The 23,018-nt window shown below is 41.1% G+C and overlaps 1 protein-coding gene across 1 annotated transcript; it reads right to left on the minus strand.

Annotated features, from left to right (window-relative positions):
- Positions 1 to 1,869: 1,869 nt before the first annotated feature.
- On the minus strand, positions 1,870 to 8,438 carry dla (deltaA). Its single transcript, XM_026932052.3, has 11 exons — positions 7,987 to 8,438; positions 7,469 to 7,768; positions 7,287 to 7,347; positions 6,923 to 7,180; positions 5,818 to 5,878; positions 5,524 to 5,654; positions 5,096 to 5,265; positions 4,647 to 4,863; positions 3,622 to 4,450; positions 3,301 to 3,520; positions 1,870 to 3,193 (listed from the first exon to the last, which is right to left on the minus strand). Exons 1-11 carry the CDS (start codon positions 8,035 to 8,037, stop codon positions 3,188 to 3,190), a joined length of 2,304 nt encoding a protein of 767 aa, XP_026787853.3. The 5' UTR covers positions 8,038 to 8,438; the 3' UTR covers positions 1,870 to 3,187.
- Between the last annotated feature and the right edge of the window lie 14,580 nt (positions 8,439 to 23,018).

Raw genomic sequence — 23,018 nt, forward strand, 5'->3', positions numbered from 1 at the left:
TGCCACTGCCTTGCTCCTTGTTTTTTTTTCACTTCTGTCTTCATTCCTCCTGTTTTTTTTCTATACTAACTGAAAATGATTACCTCTTTGAAACATCTTTTCCTCCTTATCTCTACATCTTTTATGTTTAAGCCTTCTTTAATTTGTTGCACATTTAAAGTCATAATACAGTGGTTTTGCTAAAACATGGCAGATGGTAATTGACTCTAAGTTTTGACTATTTGAGCACTGCGTTACTTTTTGGTGTCCATGTTATGTGGGGATATAGCATTACTGTCAGTTCCCTGAGGACACCACATGATCTGCTCATTAAATTGCAATGAGATCACAGCGCAAACCTTCTCATTCCTGGCCCAGTTTTCCATTGAGTCAGCTAGGTCATTTGTGCTAATTGAAGGGATCAAGCATGTTCCTCAAGTCCTAGTTTTTAGTAAAATGACCAACGTTTGAGGTTATTCTTTTAATCCAAAATTTAGGACTGACAATTGAGCAAGATACTGTCATGTAAAGTAAGGTGTAGCTTATAAATTGGTATATAAAAGTGTGACATGAGGTAAATAGTAAAGTAGGGCAAAGTAAAGTTACACAAAGTTTGCCACAAAGTAATTCAAGCATGGTTAGCAGAACGGAGCAAAATGAGCTTGGCCTAAACTTAAAGTATTTCCATTGTCTCTATCTTCCTTGGCCATGTGGGGTCTAGCTGGTGTTTTCTGCCTGCAGGGCGCTTTGACTCAGGAGGACAGACAACATCTGTCGTTCTTTGCCCCACAGACCCCCACTCCCCATCGCATCCCATCCCTCCTCCCCTTCTCCATCCATTCAGAGACACACACTGGCACTCCCAAATGTTGCCCTTTTGTATTGCGCCATTGTCCAGTGCAGCATTGTGCATGACGCCGCCTACTCCCCAGAGTCCCACTGATGACTGTCGTAAGAGACTTGCACAAAAGTTATTATTTTCACTATGTTCTAAATAAGTTTCTCTATCCAAGTTTTAACTAGCATTGAGATTTGCATCTAATGATTAAAACTAATCATGACTTTTTTAATTGAAGTAAAGTGTGTAATTGATTAGAAAAATATTACATTTTAAAATTAAAAGGAAAATTAAGATGCGTGTACTTTCAGATTAGTAATGCAGCATTGATGAAGTAGTACAAAAATGTAAAAACGAAGATTTTGTATTGGTCCTTGCACAATTTGTAGGTTCAGTTATCTGCGTAATTCTCTTCACACCTCTAGCTGATAAAAAATTCAGAATGGTTTCTCTGCTCATGTTGACAGAGTTGTCGGTATAATTGGTCCGTTTTGCCATGTTTTTCAGAGCCCTGGTCTCTGTGTTATATGTGTGGCCGAGCCAGAGGGAAGACTGTATGGGGTTTGAATGGCTCGGTATGGGGTGAGCAGGAGGCTGCAGCAGATGGCAATGATTAGCTCTGTTCACATCCCTATCAAAAGGACTGAACACCCCCCTCTCTCCATCCATCCACCCATTCCTCTAAAGGACCGCTAATAACATGGAGAAAACCAACTAACAGCTATAAAATGCCAAAAAAAAAACCAAAGTTCAGAAAAGAGATTTCCGATTAAACCACAGATGTCATAAACACAAACTAGAAAAGTGTGTTACCTCATTGACAGTGTTATCTATATATAAAAAAAACCTTTTTTCTTTTGGGAATTTTGAAAGCTTTGTCCATTTTTTGTTTGCACACGATTCATCTATTACTTCTTGATAATTTGTACATTTGTTCTTTCTACAAATGATTCTGTAACATGTAAATGTTTATCTTAAGTACTGAGGCAAGTACAAGACGGTAACTTAAAAATGAGTGAAGTAAGTGAAGTGAACATGTAGCAGTGCAAGCCTTTTTTAATATTTCATATTTTTCTTTATTTGGAAAAATAATTTAAGCTAAATCCTTCTCAAAATGAAAACAAAAGCCAAAACGGGAACAAAAAAACAATAGCATTAATAACATTCTTTTTACAATCCTCTTAAATAATAATATTTTGAAACATCCCAGCAACCCGAAGTGCCATTGCGAGTAACGAGTACAACTTAAGAAAGAACTTAAATAATCTTAAAAACCTTACAAAAATTTAGAAATACAACTTAAATAAAATAAATTAACTTAAATCATACACATTTTGTAATAAAGAAACAAGCAGAACAAACAACTTAGGATATTCATATTAACACAAATGCTTTTTTTCATGACGGAACATAATTACATACTTATACGAAACCATATAAACCATATTACAAAAAGAAGTGGAGGCTCGGAAGACTTAGAATTTTTTTTTTTGCGCACTTATTTTTTTTTTCCCATTTACACAGTGATCAAGTAATACAAATATAGTCTCCACTGGTCATGTGACAGAATATGACATCATGCACCATTTAACCTAGTGAAAGACAGGCCAGTATGGCCAAACATCCACCGTTTTGATGTGGTCTCTTGCACACTGACTTGTGGGGCTTGGAGATACTGGCGAAAAAAACAGCAAATGTTGCCAAAATATTGCTAAAACGTTGCCACGACGTCGCCATAGAATCCACGAGATGGACATTGGCAAAAACGCTGTGATACATTTCTTAATCTACTCTTCTTTAACATCTTTCACGTTTGGTGCATTCTCTGGGCACAGTAGTAGCACCTGTGTGGGCATTGGAGAAATTGGCGAAAAAATACAGCAAATGTTGCCAAAATATTGATAAGACATTGCCACAACGTTGCCATAGTACCGCACACCACATGGCAGAACATTGCGATACATTTCCTCGAATTCCTACTTCTTTTTCTTCTGAACATTTTTCATTTTCATATTTTGTGTCATAAATCTAAACAATATCAAAATGGACACACACTGCCCAACACCTTTATAAAATGGCTTTACAGGTAAATTTTACAGATACGTTTGAAAGAGGGGTGGTAAACGTTCTGCGACCACTCCTCTGTTCATTTCAGGACGTTTCCAAGCATACAGGCCATCATTTGCCTGTGATTTGTTCAGAACAGAGAACCAGCTCACCCTGAATATCAGTTAAATCAGTCCTACTTTCTCAGCAGCAGTAATCACAAGGTGGGACATTTCCACCTAAGGTTTTGAGCAGCAGCATTTTCTATGGAAGTTTAAAATGTCCTCCATAGCACCCAATGAGCATCGGCTTCCTTGAGGCCAATTACACCTGAGCAAAGGAAAAAGAAAACGAGATTGCCATTAGTTACAGAAAATGTAAGCAGAGGGAGAACATGCTGTCAAAGAATTAATCTTATCATATTATTTGATACTCACCTCGGTTGCAATTACACATTCATCTTTTTCCTCCGACATGACCATGACGGACTTGTATTTGGTGTCGACGCATGCCGACACGGATGCCGATGCAGATGCGCATGCTGACTCGGAATACAGTGAATCGGAATAGTTCGACTCGGGATACTTTGATTCAGAGCACTTCGACTCTGAGAACTTGGACTCGGAGCATCTTGACTCAGAATACTTTGATGCGTCACTGTGAATGAAGAAGATAAATAAGACATTAGCATTGCTGGTAATATTTAGTGGTAAAGATATAACATGGCACCAAAAGATTTTGTTGATTTTGATTTTCACCTTTTCAAGCGTTTTCTGCGTTTTTCTTCAAACTCGCAAGAGTCTTGCAAGCTTTGGCACTTCACATCTTCACAGCTATCGGCCAGTTCCTTTGCTGCTGTCTCTTTCCCAATATGCTCCAGCTTCACCTCATGCTTGACTTCATACTTTACTTCATGCACAAGGTTGTAGTCGGAGGCATGGTGCCTTGACTTATAGCCACTCTTCTCTGCATTGGAGCTCAAGTCGTGCTCGCTATGGAAATCTATCTTCTTGTTGATGTTTTTGACTGGTGCCAATCCCGACACCACACTGACGCTGAGGTCCTTATCCCGGTGGCAGTTATTTGTGAGATTGTTGATAGTCTCACTTTCTCCATTTGCTGCTTCTTCCTCACGGCTCCTACGCCGCTGCTGCACCTTTGATCGCACACATACCACCAGAACAGCACATGCCACAATCAGCAGAAGCACCAGCAACACGCCTGAGCCCACCGCCGTCCATGGTATGTCACTGGCAGCCTGGGAAGCACGTTCCGGAAGCAGGAACTGGCAGTTGCGTCCTCCATAACCGGGCACACAGGCACAAACATAGCGGTTGTTACGTTCATGGCATGTGGCGCCATTGTGGCAAGGGTTGTGCTGGCAGCGGCTGATAGGCGAGCTGCAGTTACGTCCTGTATAACCAGGTGGGCAAGTGCATGTGTAGCCGTTGGCGCCCTCCTGGCAGGTACCACCATTCTGACAGGGGAACAAGGAGCACTCATCACTGACACGGTCACAGTTCATCCCAGTGAAACCCTCAGGACACTGGCACAGGTATGAGTTCACTAGGTCCACACAACGGGCACCTGTAGGATAAAGAAATAAATATAACATCATTATATATATATAAACAGAACAAGTTTGTTTACCAGACTACCCATATTGGCAAGCATCCTAAGGTAAGAATTCTTGTCTTGGATCAGTTCTCTTCTGACATGATAACTATTCACAAGGGTGTAAAAAGCAGGCTAGGTTTTTATGACGTCAAACAACCAGTCATACCATTTGAACAAGGGCCAGATGTGCAGTGATCAATCTTCTTCTCACAGTTAAAGCCAGCATAACCTGTGGGACACTGGCAGAAGTAGCCACCATCAGGGTTATCAGCACAGCGTCCCCCATTGAAACACGGACCATCTGCACAAGTCATGGCACTGAGTTCACAATTTTTCCCATAGTACCCAGGAGGACAGGCGCAGGTGTAGGTATTTTCCAGGTCCTGGAAGATAACATGAAATTAATGCAGGATAAGCAACAAAACATGACTTGAAAACTGTAAACCTTCGGTACTTTAACATAGCGGCAATTTTTCATAGATTGGGTGGAATTCTTTTTTGTTATGTAAAAAATGTACAATGACCGACAAAGTCAACAGGTATCGAATTGTGAAATGTGTATTTAAGTCTATACTGGAGTCCTCAAAAGTCTGTAATGTGAGTCTAAAAACTTACAGTGCAGCTCCCTCCATTGCGGCATGGATTCCCGGCACATTCGTTGACCTCGATCTCGCAGCTGGTGCCAGTGAATCCCGGGCGGCAGGAACAGGTGTAGCTGCCTTGTCCGGTGTTGCTACAAGTGGCTCCATTCAGACAGGGCTTGTGATGTGTGCAGTAGTTCAGATCTGGAGGGAAAGAAAGACACGTGCAACAAACGGGGATTAGTGTGATGAAAACCTCAGCTCATGGCTGACCAGCAGCTGGACAGCTGTCTATTTTGTCTTGCATCTTTTGGTTATCCTTTCACTTCTTCCCTTTCTGTGTTCTGCCTAGTCATTCTTTTTCTGTGACTTTTGTAAAAAAGTTTATTATACACTATTGTTTTTCTTCTACTTTTTCTCTCTTCTCTCTACATACATTTGTTGTTTTTTTGTTGTTCTTACCCTGGTTGCAGAAAAGACCACCCCATCCCTCCTGGCAATTGCATTGCCATGGCTGCTGGCACGTCCCGTGAAGGCATCCTGGGTAACGAATGCACTCGTCACAGTATCGGCCTTTGAAGCCCACTCTGCACCTGTTACGTGATCAAAGAACAAACAAAGTTAGGTTTGTGAACAAGAAAAGTGATATAAACTAAAAACTAAAAATTCTGCTCAGGATATGGGGTAGAATCCAATTGTTTATGCCACATGCACCAGATTAGTTTTGGGCTATTATTATGAAGCAGGTTTACTTACTTGCACTCTCCAGGTTTTTCACAAAAGCCATGCTCTTCATCACATCCAGGGAGGCAGATTGCTATAAAAACGGACAAATGGACACATTAGGACCACAACGCCATAGCCATATGCTCTTTGTTTAGATTACATACAGAAGAAACTTACACTCTAAATCCTGGGTAATTTATTTTGTCTTAAAGGACAGGGGTCACTAAACCTATTAGCTGTTACACTCTTAATTTAAAAATCCTAAAATCTTCTTATCACTATAGAAGAGGTTCTGCTTAACACATGAGAACAATGAGAGATCTGACAAACAAGGGGTCTCTTTTTTCCCTTCTCTCTCAGTCCCTTTCTCTTTCTTTTCCCTGTGGGTCAAAAACTTTTTTCTCTTTCTTGTCCTCCTTCTTCACTCCTTTTTTTTTTCCAGTGTCTCCGGGCAGTGAAGATAAGAGTGGACAGCTGGTGTGCGCGCAGCCAGCGCGCGACAGCTGCTCCATTGTCTACGCGCTGCCGGCAGCTGCCCACTTCGAACAATACCGCCCCTTCGCCAGCCAATCAGCGCCCGGCCCACTCAGGAAGCGACCAATCAGACTCGGGCATGTAAATTTATGGCACGCGTGAGATTATTCCGAAAAAAAATAAAAGAACTTTCCGTCCCCCGACTTGAATAAATCAAGTGGTGTTGTGAAAGTCGGGAGGGGAGTAAGGGGGAGTATCTAACCTACAAGTCGCCTCTTAACCGTTAAGTTTGGGAGTTTTTTTTTTTTTTCAGTCTTTCACTAAATAAATGGTCCTTTTTATCCCTCTCCACCAAAAAAAATAGGAAGAAGCAACCGCTTTTAACCGACCTTGTTACGCAAAACGACAAAAAAAAAAACCCTGAAGCTTTTTTTCCCAGGAGATTTGCATACTTGAGTATAACTGAAAACTAATACTTGTACTCTTATACAATTACATTTACATGAAAAAAGTAGACAATCATAAGTTTATTAACTATAAACATCCAGTAACATGAACTCTTTCAACCCCTGGTGATACAACGCAGTAATGGCAGGATGGATTTGGGGTTTTGTTTTTTTGTTTGTTTGTTTGTTTTTGATCTATCTGGTCTGGTACTTACGCTCCGTGCAGTACTGGCCCTTCCATCCGGCATCGCAGATGATCTCTCCGCGCTCCCCGCAGGTGAAATGGCCGAACGTGTCGTCTCTGGGTCGGCAGAAAACCGAGCAGCCTTCTCCGTAGTAGTGCTCATCGCAGACGAACCGGTAGGAGAACTTGAGCTCGGTTCTGCCGGCGCTGTGCAGGTCCTGAGCCCAGTCCTCTCCGACCGTCAAGTGTCTCTGCGTAGTCATGGTGCTGATGATGCGCTCTGGGTTTTCTGTTTATTTGCAAAAAAAAAAAAAAAAATTATAGACTGTTCATTCAAACATTGAAATAGATTATGCATTGGAAAGAGGTTTCTTTTTATGGAAACAAGTGCCTACCTGTTGTAAGATCCTCTTTGGATTCGGCGTGCACTGCTTCAATGATCAGTGAAAACGTTCCCTATACAGACAGAAAAGAATCAATAACCCAGACATATCATGGCAGCAATGTATTATTCTTGAGTTAGTCCATGCACAGAGACTCAGCATCACAGAGAAGCAAAACTTCCTGCTAAACTCACCGGCCACGTGAAGCCGAAGTTCAGCCTGATAGGATTGGTGAACGAGCCGTCCGGTAACGTATCCGGGATCTGGAAGGAGTTGGAGCCCAGGACGGGAGTGACCGTGCTTCCGTATGTGCACGGCGGCTCCGGGTTGGCGTTGGGCTGGTAGTGTTTTAAACACACGCGGAAAAACGTTTTGCACTCACACTGCTGGTATGGCGACGTTAGTCCGCCTTTACAGCAGTTCCTGTTGCCTTGGATGCCCTTTTTGTTGAGAAACTCTTGCAGCTTCAGCTCAAAAACACCAGAGCAAAAAGCCTACAGGAGAAAAAAAAAAAAAACGCAAAAAATTATTAACCGGCATTAACCGTGACTCAAATGTGACAGAAAGTAGCTAACACTGAATTTGTCGAAATGTGTTAAATGTTACTCTGATAAAACGCTAATCGTACCAACAGAGCACCAACAATACAACAGAAACCATATAAAAACCATCACAGCACCTATTAAATAGATATTTATGATGGTAAATTTACCTGGTTGGCCAAGATGCACACGACTGAGAGCAACAGAAGCACGCGCCCCATGGTGAATAATAAATAATAAATAAATAAATAGAGATTTGAACAAAAAAAAAAGTCTTTGAGCTCCTCAGATTCTCCTCTCCGACTGATTCATCCGTTGTTTCTTCTCAGGACCTTCTTGTGCCCATTGATGCCAAAGTGAACGCCAAGAAATCCACAAACTCTTCCTTTGCTCCCCAAAAATTACTTGTTGCTTCCCCAGAAATAATCCTCAAATTCCTTCAGTTTCATGGAAAAACAGTGGCTTTGAGTGTATATTAACTTGTGTGTGTGTATGTGTGTGTGTGTAGTTGTGGTTCCGTTCTTGCTCGGTCCCAAACCGAGCGCTTTGTCACTGTCCTGACGCGCCTCCTTTCTTTCGGCCGTCTTTCTCCTCGGGTTGCGTTTTGGCTCTGCTGGGGCAGGCCGCCTGGCCGCGGGTTTTATATGGGGGTGCCACATGCCGGGGTACTAATATGCTAATGAACCACCACCCCCAATCTGTCCCACGCTTTCTGATGGGGCTGCCCCCCAACCCACCCACCCCCCCCAAAAAAGAAAACCCGGCTCCAACCAGCCTCTCTCTCTCTCTCTCTCTCTCTCTCTCTCTCTAGTTTTGGAGAAAAATGTAGCCTAGATGTTTCTCTAAACTGGAGTGCTGGAGCAGACTACATTTTGATTGTATTTACAGTAAAATTGATCCAGTTGCTCACTTTTGCACTATAAATAAATCTTTTAATGTCTACACCATAATTATTTGACACTATAATAATAATAATAAAAATAATAATAATAATAAACTGTACCCTTGTAACTGTATTGACACAGCTCTTTTTACTTTTCTATTTCTATTTTTTTCTATCTTACTTACCTTATTTTATTTATTTTCCTATTACACGGGCTGTGTATATATTCCATGGTCATGTAGGCTATATGGTGCTGTAACACTTTTATTCTCCCCCGGGGATTAATAAAGTGTTATCTTAAACTAATTTCGATTTTTTTTTTATTTAGAGTTTTCCACATATAGGAATCCACCACATGGCTTTTAAGCAATTTGTAGCTTTTTTTCTTTTTGTTTTAAATCTTAAATATTTGTGATAATTAAGCCAATTTTTGTTTAGGTGCAGGCCGCATTTTTCTCTTCTCTCATCACACTAATGACGCAATTAAAAAAAGAGTAAGCTATTAACACGATTAAATTATCAGAGCATCTCTTTGATGTCATTTCCTGTTGCATTTGTTATGATGAAAAACATCCTTCATGCCATCAGAGGGAAATTTAGCCGCCGACACACACAAACACACACACACACACAGTTTGCATTATTTGTATGGAAGCCAAATTCTCCACTTGTTTTTCTTTCTTTTTTTTTTTTTTTTTTTTTTTTTTGCGGGCGGGTGTGTGCGCACACGAGCAATGCGCGTGTGTGATACTTTGAGAAAAGAGACTGAAGCGTGTGTGTGTGTGTGTGTGTGTGTGTGTGGCTCGCGTGGCCATCCCCGGGGCACTTCGCCATTGTGTGGTGCTGGAGTAAAGTTTGCTCTCTCCGCGCGCTCAGCTGTATGGTAATTCGGCCAGCACCTGCTCTCCCCCTCTTACAATATAACGGGGTGCGCGAGCTCCCACCGGCCGCGCATGCGCACTAGCGCAGTCTCACAATTACAGGAGCCCCCCTTCCTGCACACACAGGGGGAAAAACAAGTCCATCGGCTTCTTATGGTTCACTTCTTTACTCAAACAAATATGTGCTTGTTTTTGGGTCCCCTTTTTCCACCCGTGCCTCTTTCCATTACAGCCAAACACAAGACAGAATTTTCTTCTTAACTTCTCTGTACAAAAGGATATTGTGTGTGTGTGTGTGTGTGTGTGTGTGTGTGTGTGTGTGTGTGGAGTGCTGGTGGTGGAGGGGTTATGGGTATGTGTGTGTGGATTGTGGTGGTGGTGGTGGGTTTGGAGGGGGGTGTTCTTAATTTGATCATTCATTTAAGTGTGATTTTCTTTAGCACAAAAAGCTATTTGCCATGCGGTCCATAGTAACCAAACACAAGCGAGACAAATTGCATCACTGTTAAGATATGCCCGCTGAGTTCATTCGAATTCTGACATCACAATGTTTTTTTTTTTTCGAGCGAAAGATGGGATTGTGAAAAGACTTGAGAGCTGTTGCTCGGTTACAAAAACGGAACGAGAGGGATAAAGGCACCGCCAAAAAAAAAAAAAAGAAAAACAAATGATCCTAGGCTACTAGCCTATGAAAGCGTAGTACTTTATGAAAATAGTACTCCACCCACTAGTTTGATAAGTAGTGTGTTTTAAATGGTTAACTCCTCTTGGACGGGTGGTGTTTGTGTCAAATGTGTACAAGACAGCACCTAATTCATGATATTCTGCTTAAAAATACACTTTCATGGTAGCCTTCGTCTATATGGAACTGGATCGCAGTTAAAAGAAGATCCATAGCTTTGAGCCAATCACGTCCGAGATTAGAAGATACCTTTAACCCCAGACTCTAGTGGGAAGTGATGGAAATAACTGATCTCCATAACTATAAGCCTCAACTTTGTTTTGGGAGTAGAGGAAGTGGTGCTCAGTTTGGAGCATAATGGATACAGCGCATAGAAATGTAGCTTTCATGGTTAAATTCATTAAACTCAGTGTTTTAGCAGGTATGTAGCATGATAGTACAATCTAAAGTGTTCTATAATGATGATAAAATGATGGTTGAACTAGTCCAAGAGATCTGCAAAAATGACTGTACAACACACCCTTTCTGCAAGCAGTTATGCTAAGTGGCTAGTAGTATTTTGGAGCCTAGAGACTAGGAATATAACCGAATATGAAGACATTATACTGTATTTGGAGTGAACAGATAATTGTTCTAAACTGATATAAATACAGATACGAATAGGCGGTGCACTATTAATACTTTTTTTTTTTTTTTTAAAAGAAAGCCTGCCAGAAAAGTTCACAGGGCACCTGGTTGAGACTAATGACCTTGCAGACGTAAGCACATGGTCAGATATGAAGCTTGTGGGACAAAGAAAGACCATGAAAGATATACAGTGTTCATTCAGTCATCTTTGGTTACTGCCTGGTTTAAATCAGGCTACTAGTTTGCATATACTGTATTTTTGGGAAATAGAACCAACTAAAGTTGATAGAAAATAATCACAGACAGGTGCAAAAAAAAAAAATTAACTGCATGAGTGGGAATTTAAAAACAGTCCCGCGAACAGCTCTAGTTAAAACCAATTTTGAACTTGATGAAAAGCAGAAAAGCATCTCAGAACACACAACAGCTACAACAGCAGAAGACCACATCAGGTTCCACTCCTGTCAGTGAAGAACAGGAATCTGAGGATACGGTGTGCACAGACTCACCCACACTGGACAGGACTGGAGAAAGACCAGGTGATCTTTTTTCTTTTCTTTTCTTTTTTTTGTCATTAAAACAAACATGAAAAAAGTTAGGTGAGATAACTGAGGTTTAAAAACACTTCAATAAACAAACATTTCATGAAACTTTAAACTGATTCACAGGCTAACTTTTATAACTTTGCCAACATTTTTTTCCCAAGTAAACAGGACATTAAATTTTAAATTTTACAGTAAACATAACCAAAGGACAAGATGAGTCTCAGGGTAAAAAAAGTGCAGGGTAGATAACTGAGGTATAAGAGAAAGATTTAAAACAATTCAGTAAGCCCTTAAAATGAAACATTTGATTTAAATTGAAAGCAGAATAATTTCGTTTTCATGGTTTTGGTTTCTTTTTCTTTTTTTCAAATAAACAATATATTACATTGATTTTACAGTGAACGTGTTGAGAAGACAAGATGAGTCTCTCTCTCTCTCTCTCTCTCTCTCTCTCTCTCTCTCTCCCCTGGTCTTTATGCTTTCGTTTTTCATTGATTGTGAAGGCCCTCGAGGGGGATGTAGTCAGTGGAAGGGGGTAGGATGGGGGATATGGTACGCCTAAAGACGCGACCAGAGCCGTACAAGCCATCTGCCACCGACTACACACCATTCATTCTCTCTCTCTCTCTCTCTCTCTCTCTCTCTTTCTCTCTCTGTACTCGGTCGGCGCGCACGCGCTCCCGCGCGCACACGTGCCCACCCGCCAGCCCCTCCCGCTCCTGAACATGGAAGCACGTTTGAAGGGTCCCTGTAACGGTATGGGCCGCCCCGGGACCAGATGGCGCGGGTGAAGCCTGGAAGTTTCGCCGTCCCAGCGGAGCGCAGGCCACATGGGACGGCCGTGGGAACGTAAGCCGCGCGCGTCTCACACGGGATCGATCATATTAAGGTCGCGTGGTGGTGGTGGTGGTGATGGTAATGGTGGTGGGTGGGGTGAGATCCTCAATTAGGGTCTGTGATGTCGCATCGTGACCTATCGATCGGACTGAGCGCGAGCTGCGGAATCCGGCGCTGTGGAACACGCGAGGCGAATCGCGTTTGACGCGTTTGACACGCGCGACGCGCAGACGGCCAATAAAAAGTGTAGGACAGACAGAGGGTTTTTATTAAGGGTTATTGCGCATAGCGATAGGGTGAGGGGTCTCTATCATAAAAGAGGACGACAGAGTAGCGTTACACCGGATTAGATTTACACAGAACATGCATTACTGGCTATGACGTCATCATACAAAAACAATACAGCATTAAAAATCTATGTAGAATAAGGTAGGCTATTGTTTGGTTTTGTTTGTTTGTTTGTTTGTTTGTTTGTTTTTTCTAGTGAAATCTAAATTACTAAAATGGCCCAGGGACATCTCTACATATTTACTCTCATTAAAACGCCCAGGCTCTATGAATTATGCATAACTATGATGTATAGAAACGCCCCAAAGTCTTCCTGCCATCTCTTCATTTCACTAAGATGAGCTACTTCAGTTAGTCTGCTAATGAACTAGCTCATATTTATCACAAATTAACTTGAGAGGGTTTTTAGTACCTAGCAGAACAGTACACTCTCAGAAGTAAAGGTACCAGTCTGTACCTTTCCTAGTCATTGGGGTGGTACTGTCAAGGATACATCTTTTGTGCCTTTAGTATATATCTTTTACTTGGGAAAGTGCATGTGGTGAACCTTTCATTAGCTTTTAGAGTAAACCTTTTAAGGTACATCAGTGCCAATAAGGTCCAATTAAGTACCTTAAATTATTTTTAGAGGTATAAAGATACATTCTAAAGGTAAACAATATGTACCCTTGATGGTATCATCACAGCAATGAGGAAGAGTACAGTTTGGTACCTTTATTTCTGAGAGTGTATATTTACCCACAATAAAAAGGCCAGGATCAATATATATGCCTAAATATGAAATTTAGAGACGCCCCATGTTTTCCTGTCATCCCATATAAACCAATATCACTATTATGAGCTAATGTAGCTGGTCAGCTAATTAACTGATATTGAACTAACTAAATTGACCTAAGTGGGATTTCTGTATCTAACAGTAGCAAAATAGTAGACAAAAATAATGTTTTCACAATTTGTTTATCACTACGTTGCCTTAGGTTAGCTAGATAACAACCTTAGTACTATCTATGTGAGTACCACAGCATCCTCTACTTTGGATGTGATTGGTCCAAATCTATGGAGTTTATTTAGTGACATCACAAACTCTCCCCATATGCAGCGACACCCCCAAATCAGTTTTATGAGCCTTTTTTTTTTTTTTTTTTTTTTTACCGCGTAAGAGTCTAGCTGTAATTTAGACTAATGTAACCTGCATTGTACTAAGCACATGCCTGTCACCCTCTCATTTCCACGCTCTCTGTAATTTAGTGTAGGACACGTGTGTGTGTGTTTTTGCAGGCTACCTGTGGTACAGATTGTGTTACTTCTGAGCAGCTGCCTAGGGGGGTGACGCGAAGCAGTCCACACGCGGGCCCCTGCTCCCCCTTCCCCGGCCCACCCCGGCCTCAGTGCGAGCTCATTGTAATGCACGGTAGCCATGGACACGATGGCCACAGCTTCACTGAGCTTCTTCTAAAGGGGGCCCCTGGGGGTCCAATCATTCAATAATTACACAGACTCCCCCTCCTTTTCCCCTGTGTGTGTACGTGTGTGTGTATGCGTGTGTGTATAGTGAGATAGAGAGCGTGGCGTGAGTCTGGATGTGCGTCTGTTTGTGGGTGTGAGCCGCGTGCCTGCGTGGATCAAAACACATCTGCTTCCGGCGGACTCCAGGGACAACTCTCACGTATTGACTCTTTGGCGCATTACTCCCTATTCCCTACTCCCTATTTACTATAAAGTGCACAGGGCATTGCAGTTACTCAGCATTCCCTATACTTTATGGTTTGAACACTAATTTGTTGCTGTGCATTGTGGGATTTCATGAGGACACTGGAAAGTCTTCACTATGCAGACTAAATAACTAAGCAGTGAATGTTTTGTAGATACAGATGCTGTCTTAAATATACAGTGTAACTAGTAGGAATTTCGAGGCTAAAATCTATTTTTGGACCAATCGTTTTCCCGCCTTTCCTCTTTAAATACACTCACATTACACTTTATTAGGAACACTTGTACATCTGTTCATTCATGTAATTATCTAAGCGGTTAATCATGTGGCAGCAGAGCAATGCATACAATAATGCAGATGCAGGTCAAGAGCTTCAGTTAATGCTCACTTCAAACATCAGAATGGGGAAAAAATCATTGAGTTGAATTGAGTATTTCAGAAACTGTCGATCTTCTGGGATTTTCACACACAACAGCCTCTAGAGTTTACTCAGACTGGGACGAGAAACAAAAAACATCCAGTGAGCAGCAGTTCTGCAGGTGGAAATGCCTTGTTCATGAGAGAGGTCAGAGGAGAATAACCAGACTTGTTTGAGCTGACAAGTAACTCAAACCCACCCAAAACCACTGTTTGCAATTGCGGTGAGCAGAAAAGCATCTCACAATGCACAAAAATCGAACCTTAATGTGGATGGGCTGCAACAGCAGAAGAGCACATTGGGTTCCACTCCTGTCAGGTAAGAACAGCAATCTGAGGAAACACTGGACAGCCAAACTGATCAGATGTACAGTGGAAAAAGACTCATCTTCAACTGTCCAGCTTTGTAGACCAATTGATTAGGGTTCAGTTTCAGATATACACTCTTTAAAACAAGGGTTCCTCATAGTTTTTTTTTTTTTTCTGGATAATGGATCTAGGTTCCTATAGATGTTCAAATTTTCTGAAAGGAAAAATCTCTGTTGTAGTGTTCTGCATAGATTCCCTTAAAAGTTCCCCAACTGGAGAACACTGTAGAATGCTTGACAGAACCCTAATATTTTTCCTAATAATGATTTGTTGGCATTTTCTTAAACAAAATTTCAGCGAAAATGAATTCTCTGCCAATTTTTTTTGCCATAAAACCTACTACAATATTATAAAAAAGGGTTCTCATGGGTTCTTTAAATAGATAAAGGTTCTTCGGTTCTTCTTAGAACCCTATTTGATAAGAAAAATGCTCTTTTGTAGGTTTCTACATAGAACTTTCAACAGTTTCTCCAGAGTGTCAGTCCAAGGAATATTTTTTGGTTCTAGGTTTAAGCCTTAAAGAGGGAATGTTTGACAGAAAAAAAAAATATAAAGTTTGGAGAACTCTCTCTCTCTCTCTCTCTCTCTCTCTCTCTCTCTCTCTCTCTGGAGAATGAATGTGTGAGCATCTGTGCTTTGGGATGAACAGATGTAGGCACCTGTGTTTAGTACTCACCCCCCTCCCTTCTTTTCCTCCTTTCAACCTCTTCACTCCACCACAGCAGGCACCACAAAGGCACAGGGTGAGGGAGGGTAGTAACTAAACCCCCCAGGCCTTTCTATAACCCGTAAACTCTCTCTTCTCTCTCTCTCTCTCTCTCTCTCTCTCTCTCTCCCTTGTACACACACACACAATCCTGAATCCTCGTGCTCTGTTTGAGCCTTTGTTTCCCCTCGTGCCATCTCGTGGACAGTCCAAAACACCCGTCCTATAACGATGGTTCCAGTTCAAACATGGCCGCTGCTGCTCCACTCTGGCTGTGTACACAAGAGCACGTGTTTGGGTGAAGCTTACATTTAGTGAAATTGAGCGTTCTCAAATGTCAGACTAAGAGAAAGTACAGAGCGACTGTGTTGTTGTGGTGGTGTGTGTGCGATTACCAAGCCGCAGTCTCACAGCTGGAGCGTGCATCGTCGTCTCAGATCTCACAGCCATACAGGTCGCAGTCTCACCCTGTAAAAAAAGTCAATCCTCCCCCTGAGACAAAAGGAAAGGGAGGAAAACAAGAATAACTAAAACCCGAGCCGAGGGACAAAGGCGGCAGGCGGCAGGTGTGGACTGGGTGAGGGGAAAGAAGAGGCTCGTGGGAAGGCTGAGCCATCACAATGGACTCATTTTCCTTCAACAGCAGATCTAGGATCAGTTTTCTGACACTGCTGGCCTGTCTTCAGCATTATCTCCCATCTGAGATCTGATCTAGTGTCAGTCAGCAGAAGTGCATCTCCACATGAACAGGCAGGTGGATTATTGATTCCTCTCCTGCAAAAAATGGCCAGCGCCATTCATGTTTTTTTCAGAGTAGCTCCTGATAATTGCATGCTTTTAAGCTTCTCAGAATAAGAATGGCCTTCTCAGGTCAGGTCTGGCGCTTGTATTATTCAGAAAGAATAATCTTAAATTACTGCTTATCTAAATTACCTTAAAGGAACAGTTCGACGAAAAAAGGACGTTTACACAATTTTCCCTTTAACCCTATTGTAGTTGATGAGCCAAGACATGTTTGGTGTCTGACATTTGCTTCTATAGTTTTGTACTGGAGCCAATCAAGCTAACACCTAATACAGTTCTAGCTCATATTCTCAATTTTTTTGTGCAAATTTCTGCCTTAAACCCACATCTAGATCTTCAGTTATGTCACACAGAATTGCTGATGTGGTTCAGGACACAGGTAGGAGCTATAAACATTTTAGTATCACTCTGCCCTCTTAGACCCCACCTGCCAAAGACTGATGGTATAATTGTAACAAAAAGTTGAATGTGACGCAGATAATAGTGAAATCTGTAAATATGAATTATCTGTGCTGTACAACAAGATACTTTATGTAAGATACTGGAGATTGCATAATGTAATGATTTAATTTGAAATAATTATATGAACATTTGGGCTAAAAAAATTTAGGTGAGATCGACCTCCATTACTTGTTAGTAACATTAACTAGCTCCAGTACAAAAGTAAAAAAGCAACATGCTAGATCCAATGTGTTAAATTTTCCAATGACAGAGTGATACCAAATTTCTTTGGTATCACTTTTTTTGGTATCAATTTTTTGGTATCTTTGGGACATACTGTCATCTATAAACGTTTGAAAGAGTTTGGTATCACTCTGCCCGCTGAGGCCCCGCCTCTCAAATTATTGAAGCTTGAACCTCAAATTATTGAACCTTGAACCTTGAACCTTGAAGCTCTAACTGTTGTGAAATGCTGGAAGTGATGCAGTTAATATTCTGCATTCAACTAAAGTTCATAACTCGGAATTTCCTACCTCCAACTAGGAAAAAAACAAAGAAAGTGCCCCTTCAACTCAGAAATTTCTACTCAAAAATTCAGGAAGGTCTCCTCAACCCCAAGTTCAGCATATGACATCAAATCAACATGGCAACAAAGTAAACTAAGAAACATTTCTTTACTATTGTATATTGTAGTATTTGCTTTAGATCAATCAACATACAGACATACTAAATGAGTTATACTCTAAACACAACTGGTAGCTTTAGATCAATCATTGTTATCTCTAACACTGACTATACAGTTCACTGTTCTGAGGAAAATATACATCACTCATATCACTAACATTAGCTGGCAATTTTTTTGGCATGGAGGCGTCCATGGTTTTCTCACTTTGTAACTTGAATGCACGGAGGTCGAAAATTATGTAATTCTGAGTTTTGACTTCCCGCTTCAGAACTAAGTCAAATGTAGCAATAGTTCCATGTGAACAGAAATCTGTAAATATTCCAAATGTAAAATTTCCAAAACTGTTTATTTAAAAATGAGATTGCGTAGCTTAACGATGCAATTAGAAGCAAGTATATGAAGATTTGCACATGTATTAATAAGGTAAAGTTTTTTAGTTGAGACAGATTTCCAATAATTGTTAGCAATATTAATGTTGTAGCTCCTATAAAACTCCGATGCCTTCAGATTTTTGGCAGGCAGGGCCTAGAGGACGAAGTGATACCAAATTGCTCTGAGGAAAATATTGATTACTGAATACTGAACATTACATTGTTCAGCTATATTGGGGAGGTTTTGTTCATGTTTATAGATGACAGGAAGTCACGCTTTATATAATGTATGTAGAAAATTACACAATGACTTTTGACTTGTAGCCTTGTAGCTGCAATGCACTGGGTATTTCTTACACTCCAGAGCGACTTGGAGGAAAATACAGCACTTGAATTGTTGTTTTAGGAAAATTCTTCTCTCAGGTTTCTTTCAGCTTGTACTTTTAACATGTAGCCAATTTAGAACATGTAATAAGCTTTATTAGCATTTCTTCATATTTTCAGTAGAAATTGCTGAACTGTGGATGTGGAAAACAACCTTCTTTTGAATATTTGAGGCACATCATGAGGTACACTCCCTCTCTTTCTCGTTCACAACGTTCCTGTGGGTTTCTTTCTTTGAATCATCTTTCCAACGAATGTTTCGTCCACTGTGCACCTGTTGTCTCCGCGGCTCTTTTGGAATTCTCTGCTCGAACACTTCAATCTGCATCTCCAGTCCCACAGGGAGCAGCAGATACCAGAGGTAACGGGGGGAATGCTCTCCTTCTCTCTCTCTCTCTCTCTCTCTCTCTCTCTGTCTCTCTGTCTACACCCAGAAGCAATCTGTTCCTCTCTCCTCCTCCTCCCTCGCTCTCTAACCCTCCTCTTGTTTTCTCTCGCTCTCTCTCTGTCTCTGCCTAGAGGTCTGGGACCCCTGCTCTATGTGCCCTGCCCTCAGGGAGAGAGGCCTTTGTGTGCCCATACCCCTGCAAGCTGGACTGACAGCTGCTGTGGAGTGGTCATCTCCACATACACACACACACACACACACTCAGTGGTTTCAAAGTTTTCAATATGTTCTATCTATCACTTTCAGCCTATTCACTGAAGCCTGCCACCGTAATCAACAGGCGCACACACACACACACACACACACTCTATAATTTAATGAAGACAAAGATCACACACTCTCAACTGAACTGTGGCCAGCATGACCTCAGTCACGGACAGAGTGTAAAGTGTCTCATTTAATATTGTAGACGATTTTTTGAAGGAGTAAAATATTTGTCCAAGAAAAAGTGTTCCCACCACCAACTATCTATCTATCTATCTATCTATCTATCTATCTATCTATATATCTATCTATGATATATTGCATCATCAAAATTATATTTGTAAAAAAAAAAAAAAACTTTTTTTTCTTAATTATTCTTAACTTCTATTTCTACAGTTATATTTAACACAAAAAAGTCACATGTGTAACACAAAAGGTCACATCTGTAACACAAAAAAGTTACATCAACAATGCAAATGTCAAACAAATGCAATATCACATTCATAATGCAAAAATATCATATCTTTTACACAATAAAGTCACATCTGGATCAGACAAGACACAGCTGTAAGACAAACTCAAACTCACTGCTGACCTGTCTCACTGACTACCTGTCTGACTGCTCACCTGTCTCACTGACTACCTGTCTGACTGCTCACCTGTCTCACTGACTACCTGTCTGACTGGTGACCTGTCTCACTGACTACCTGTCTGACTGCTCACCTGTCTCACTGACTACCTGTCTGACTGGTGACCTGTCTCACTGACTACCTGTCTGACTGCTCACCTGTCTCACTGACTACCTGTCTGACTGCTCACCTGTCTCACTGACTACCTGTGACTGCTCACCTGTCTCACTGACTACCTGTCTGACTGATGCTAAGCTTGTGTTTAAATATTTAAGCCTGAAGCCTGAGATTAAATGTCACATCTGTAACATCCATAACACTGGATTTGCCTGTGTATAGACACACAAACGTATACACACACAGCTCCATGCTGAACACATTGTTAATAGCGCCTTTATCAGATCTGAATCATGCAGTCGTGGTCTTGTTTGATCTGGTGTGTGTGTGTGTTGTTAATAAAAACAGCACGTGGGTCATTAGGAGTGTGTGTGCACTGGGTTCCCATGCTCCACACTAAAAGCAAGACAGCAGGCCTGTGCTTCCAGACACACACACACACACACACACACACACAAACACACAAACACACACGTGCATACTGCGGCACACGCCTGTTGACCGTGCCACAAAAAGCGTGTGTGACATCGACATGCCCCATTGGCCCTTCAACCCCCAACTCCACCACCCCATGCCTTTTCTTATCCCCCATCCTCATCCTTCCTTTTCATCCTCCTTTTCTTCTCCTCATCCTTTTCTCTTTCTCTCTCACACACACACACACACCTCCCTACCAAACCTTCTTATCTTCCGATGAAGCTCCTCCCACTTGTAATCAATTTTACCAATCAAATGAGCGGCCTTCGTTTCACACTAGGGCTCTTAAGATAGGGTCCTCCCTTTTCTTACACACACACACACACACCCCAACACCCTATTGCAGGTCCTTAGGGACGCTATCAGCTGCTGGGGTGGAAATCCATCATTATGTGTATGCAGAGACCTCTCTCTCTCTCTCTCTCTCACACACACACACACAGATATGTCACTGATAAGCATTTGTGGAAGATCTGTTTTGTATTTCTGTGGATGAATGGTGGATAAAATGAATATCATTTGTATAGATTGGGTGTATGGTTTTGAAATAGAATGCTTGTTTATACATATGTGTGCGTGTGTGTGTGTGTGTATGTGTGTGCGCATGTGCACATATGTGTATGAGCGACGGCTGCCAGGGTCAACCCTGTCCTGGGAAAGTTGGGCTCTCCATTTAAATCAGCACATGCTGTGGCCTTCTGGTGGCTGCACGGGCCCGGAGAATGGCAGATGGCACCAGCCCATAACTATAGACTCACCACCATCACGCTATCCCTCAGGGAGAGAGAGAGAGAGAGAGAGAGAGAGATGGGGGGAATAACAAAAGATGTGTGTGAACATAGACCAGGAGAAGCATTTGTTTCATTTTTCAGCCCTTATCTCCCAGAGATTGAGTTGATACGCTATATGAGGCATGTTTACACAGAATACTGAAGTCTCCTGGAGCGTTATATTTGTGTAGCTACATCGCATTACATATGTACGGTTCCTGTTGTAGTCCGATAACTGAAGTCATTTTCACGATACATGACGTATCATGAAATTTTGTTTTCATTTAAACATTGCTTTAAACATTTTTAAAGTCTGATGTTCAAACATTGTAATGTTTAATCAGCTACAAGTTACTGCGATTCATAATATTGGTCAGTTTTGTAAAAATACTCACAATATGGATGGTATGTAACCAAAAATAGCACAATAGTGTCACATTACTGACATTACGTCATATTATTGGGTGTATATATTTATAGCTATTTCATGTTAAAGCGGTTTGTTCAGGGTCTTTTTTGTTCTTACTGTACTACTAATATTTGTTAATATTTCTTAGTATAACCACAATAGACATTTTATATACTCAAAAAATATTTAATTGTCTAAAATAGTCCAAAAGTAGCCTTTGTAATCTAAGTAACCTAAATTATATATATATATATATATATATATATAAAATATAAAAATATATATAAAATGCGTATGTATATGTACATATACACACACACACACCCTGAAAAAAAACCCATCATCAAACTTGTTTTCAGAGTGACACTGAGGCAACGCTCATGTCACGCCTCGGTCTCCCGGAGCAACAGGGCCTCTCAGCTGTCAGCGGCTCACGCGCATCCCCACTCCGTCTGACACCGTTTATCATTTGACCCCTCATAATTTAATCCGGGATGGAGCCTGACATCCTTCACACATGTGGCGTCTCTGTCTGAGATGCGTGGGAGGCTCCAATCATTCCAGCAGATTGATATCGGGCTTGTGTTCTCTACAGGCGTCCTTCCTCACTAGCTAATACATTCTCAAACATTAACTGGCGTACTCACGAGTTGCTTATACAGATAAAGTAAAAACAAAATGACCATGGAAATAAGAAAAAAATCACTGAGACTATAGACATTTCCGTCAGACGTGTTGGTAAATTACTAAAAAAAAAAAAAGAACTCAAACTGCACCGTAATTACACACAACAGCTAATCTTCTCTGCTATATTGAAAAAAGCCAAAAGTCGTAAATAAACCCCAGAAGAAGTCTTCTTGTAAACACAGTGAATAAACAGCCTTGTTTGAGCATAGTGATTGTTAACATCAGCATGCGCTTAACATCACAATTTCTCCACTACAACGTGGCTAGTTTAGTTAGCATGTAAGCCATTATTTTTGCTGGCTATCATAAACAAGTGGGACATAAAGGACGTTATACTGCATTGTGATTAATCACTTTTTAATCTCATAGAAATGCTACATGGATAGTAGCTGACACTACCATATTAGCATTGCACATTTAAAGCTTATCCACATAGCAGTTAGCTAGCCAGATAGAGAATTTAGCTAATTCCTGTGACAAAACATACAATCCATTAGAAAAGCATGAATGGTTTCCATAATGTAATGGAAATTTGGCTTAATGGCCTAAAAAATGAGTGATGATTGATTAGCGACAGAGTAAAATAAGATAAGCCATCAGAAACAATTAGGAATGACACATTCTATTAAGCTACCATTACAGACCACCAGGAACACATTAAACCACATTAGGAAGCATTAGATATCTTTTATTATCTGGATGTTTGTGATATAATCCTACATTCACATTTTTAAACTTGGTTGTTTGATTTACATGTAACGTGTGGGTTTGTTCTAGCTTTGTTTGCTAGCTACCTGTACTAGCTATACACTTTGCTCTTTTCTTCTTTG

The sequence above is a fragment of the Pangasianodon hypophthalmus genome, chromosome 26 (genome assembly GCF_027358585.1).
Source record: "Pangasianodon hypophthalmus isolate fPanHyp1 chromosome 26, fPanHyp1.pri, whole genome shotgun sequence".
Classification (NCBI taxonomy): domain Eukaryota; kingdom Metazoa; phylum Chordata; class Actinopteri; order Siluriformes; family Pangasiidae; genus Pangasianodon; species Pangasianodon hypophthalmus.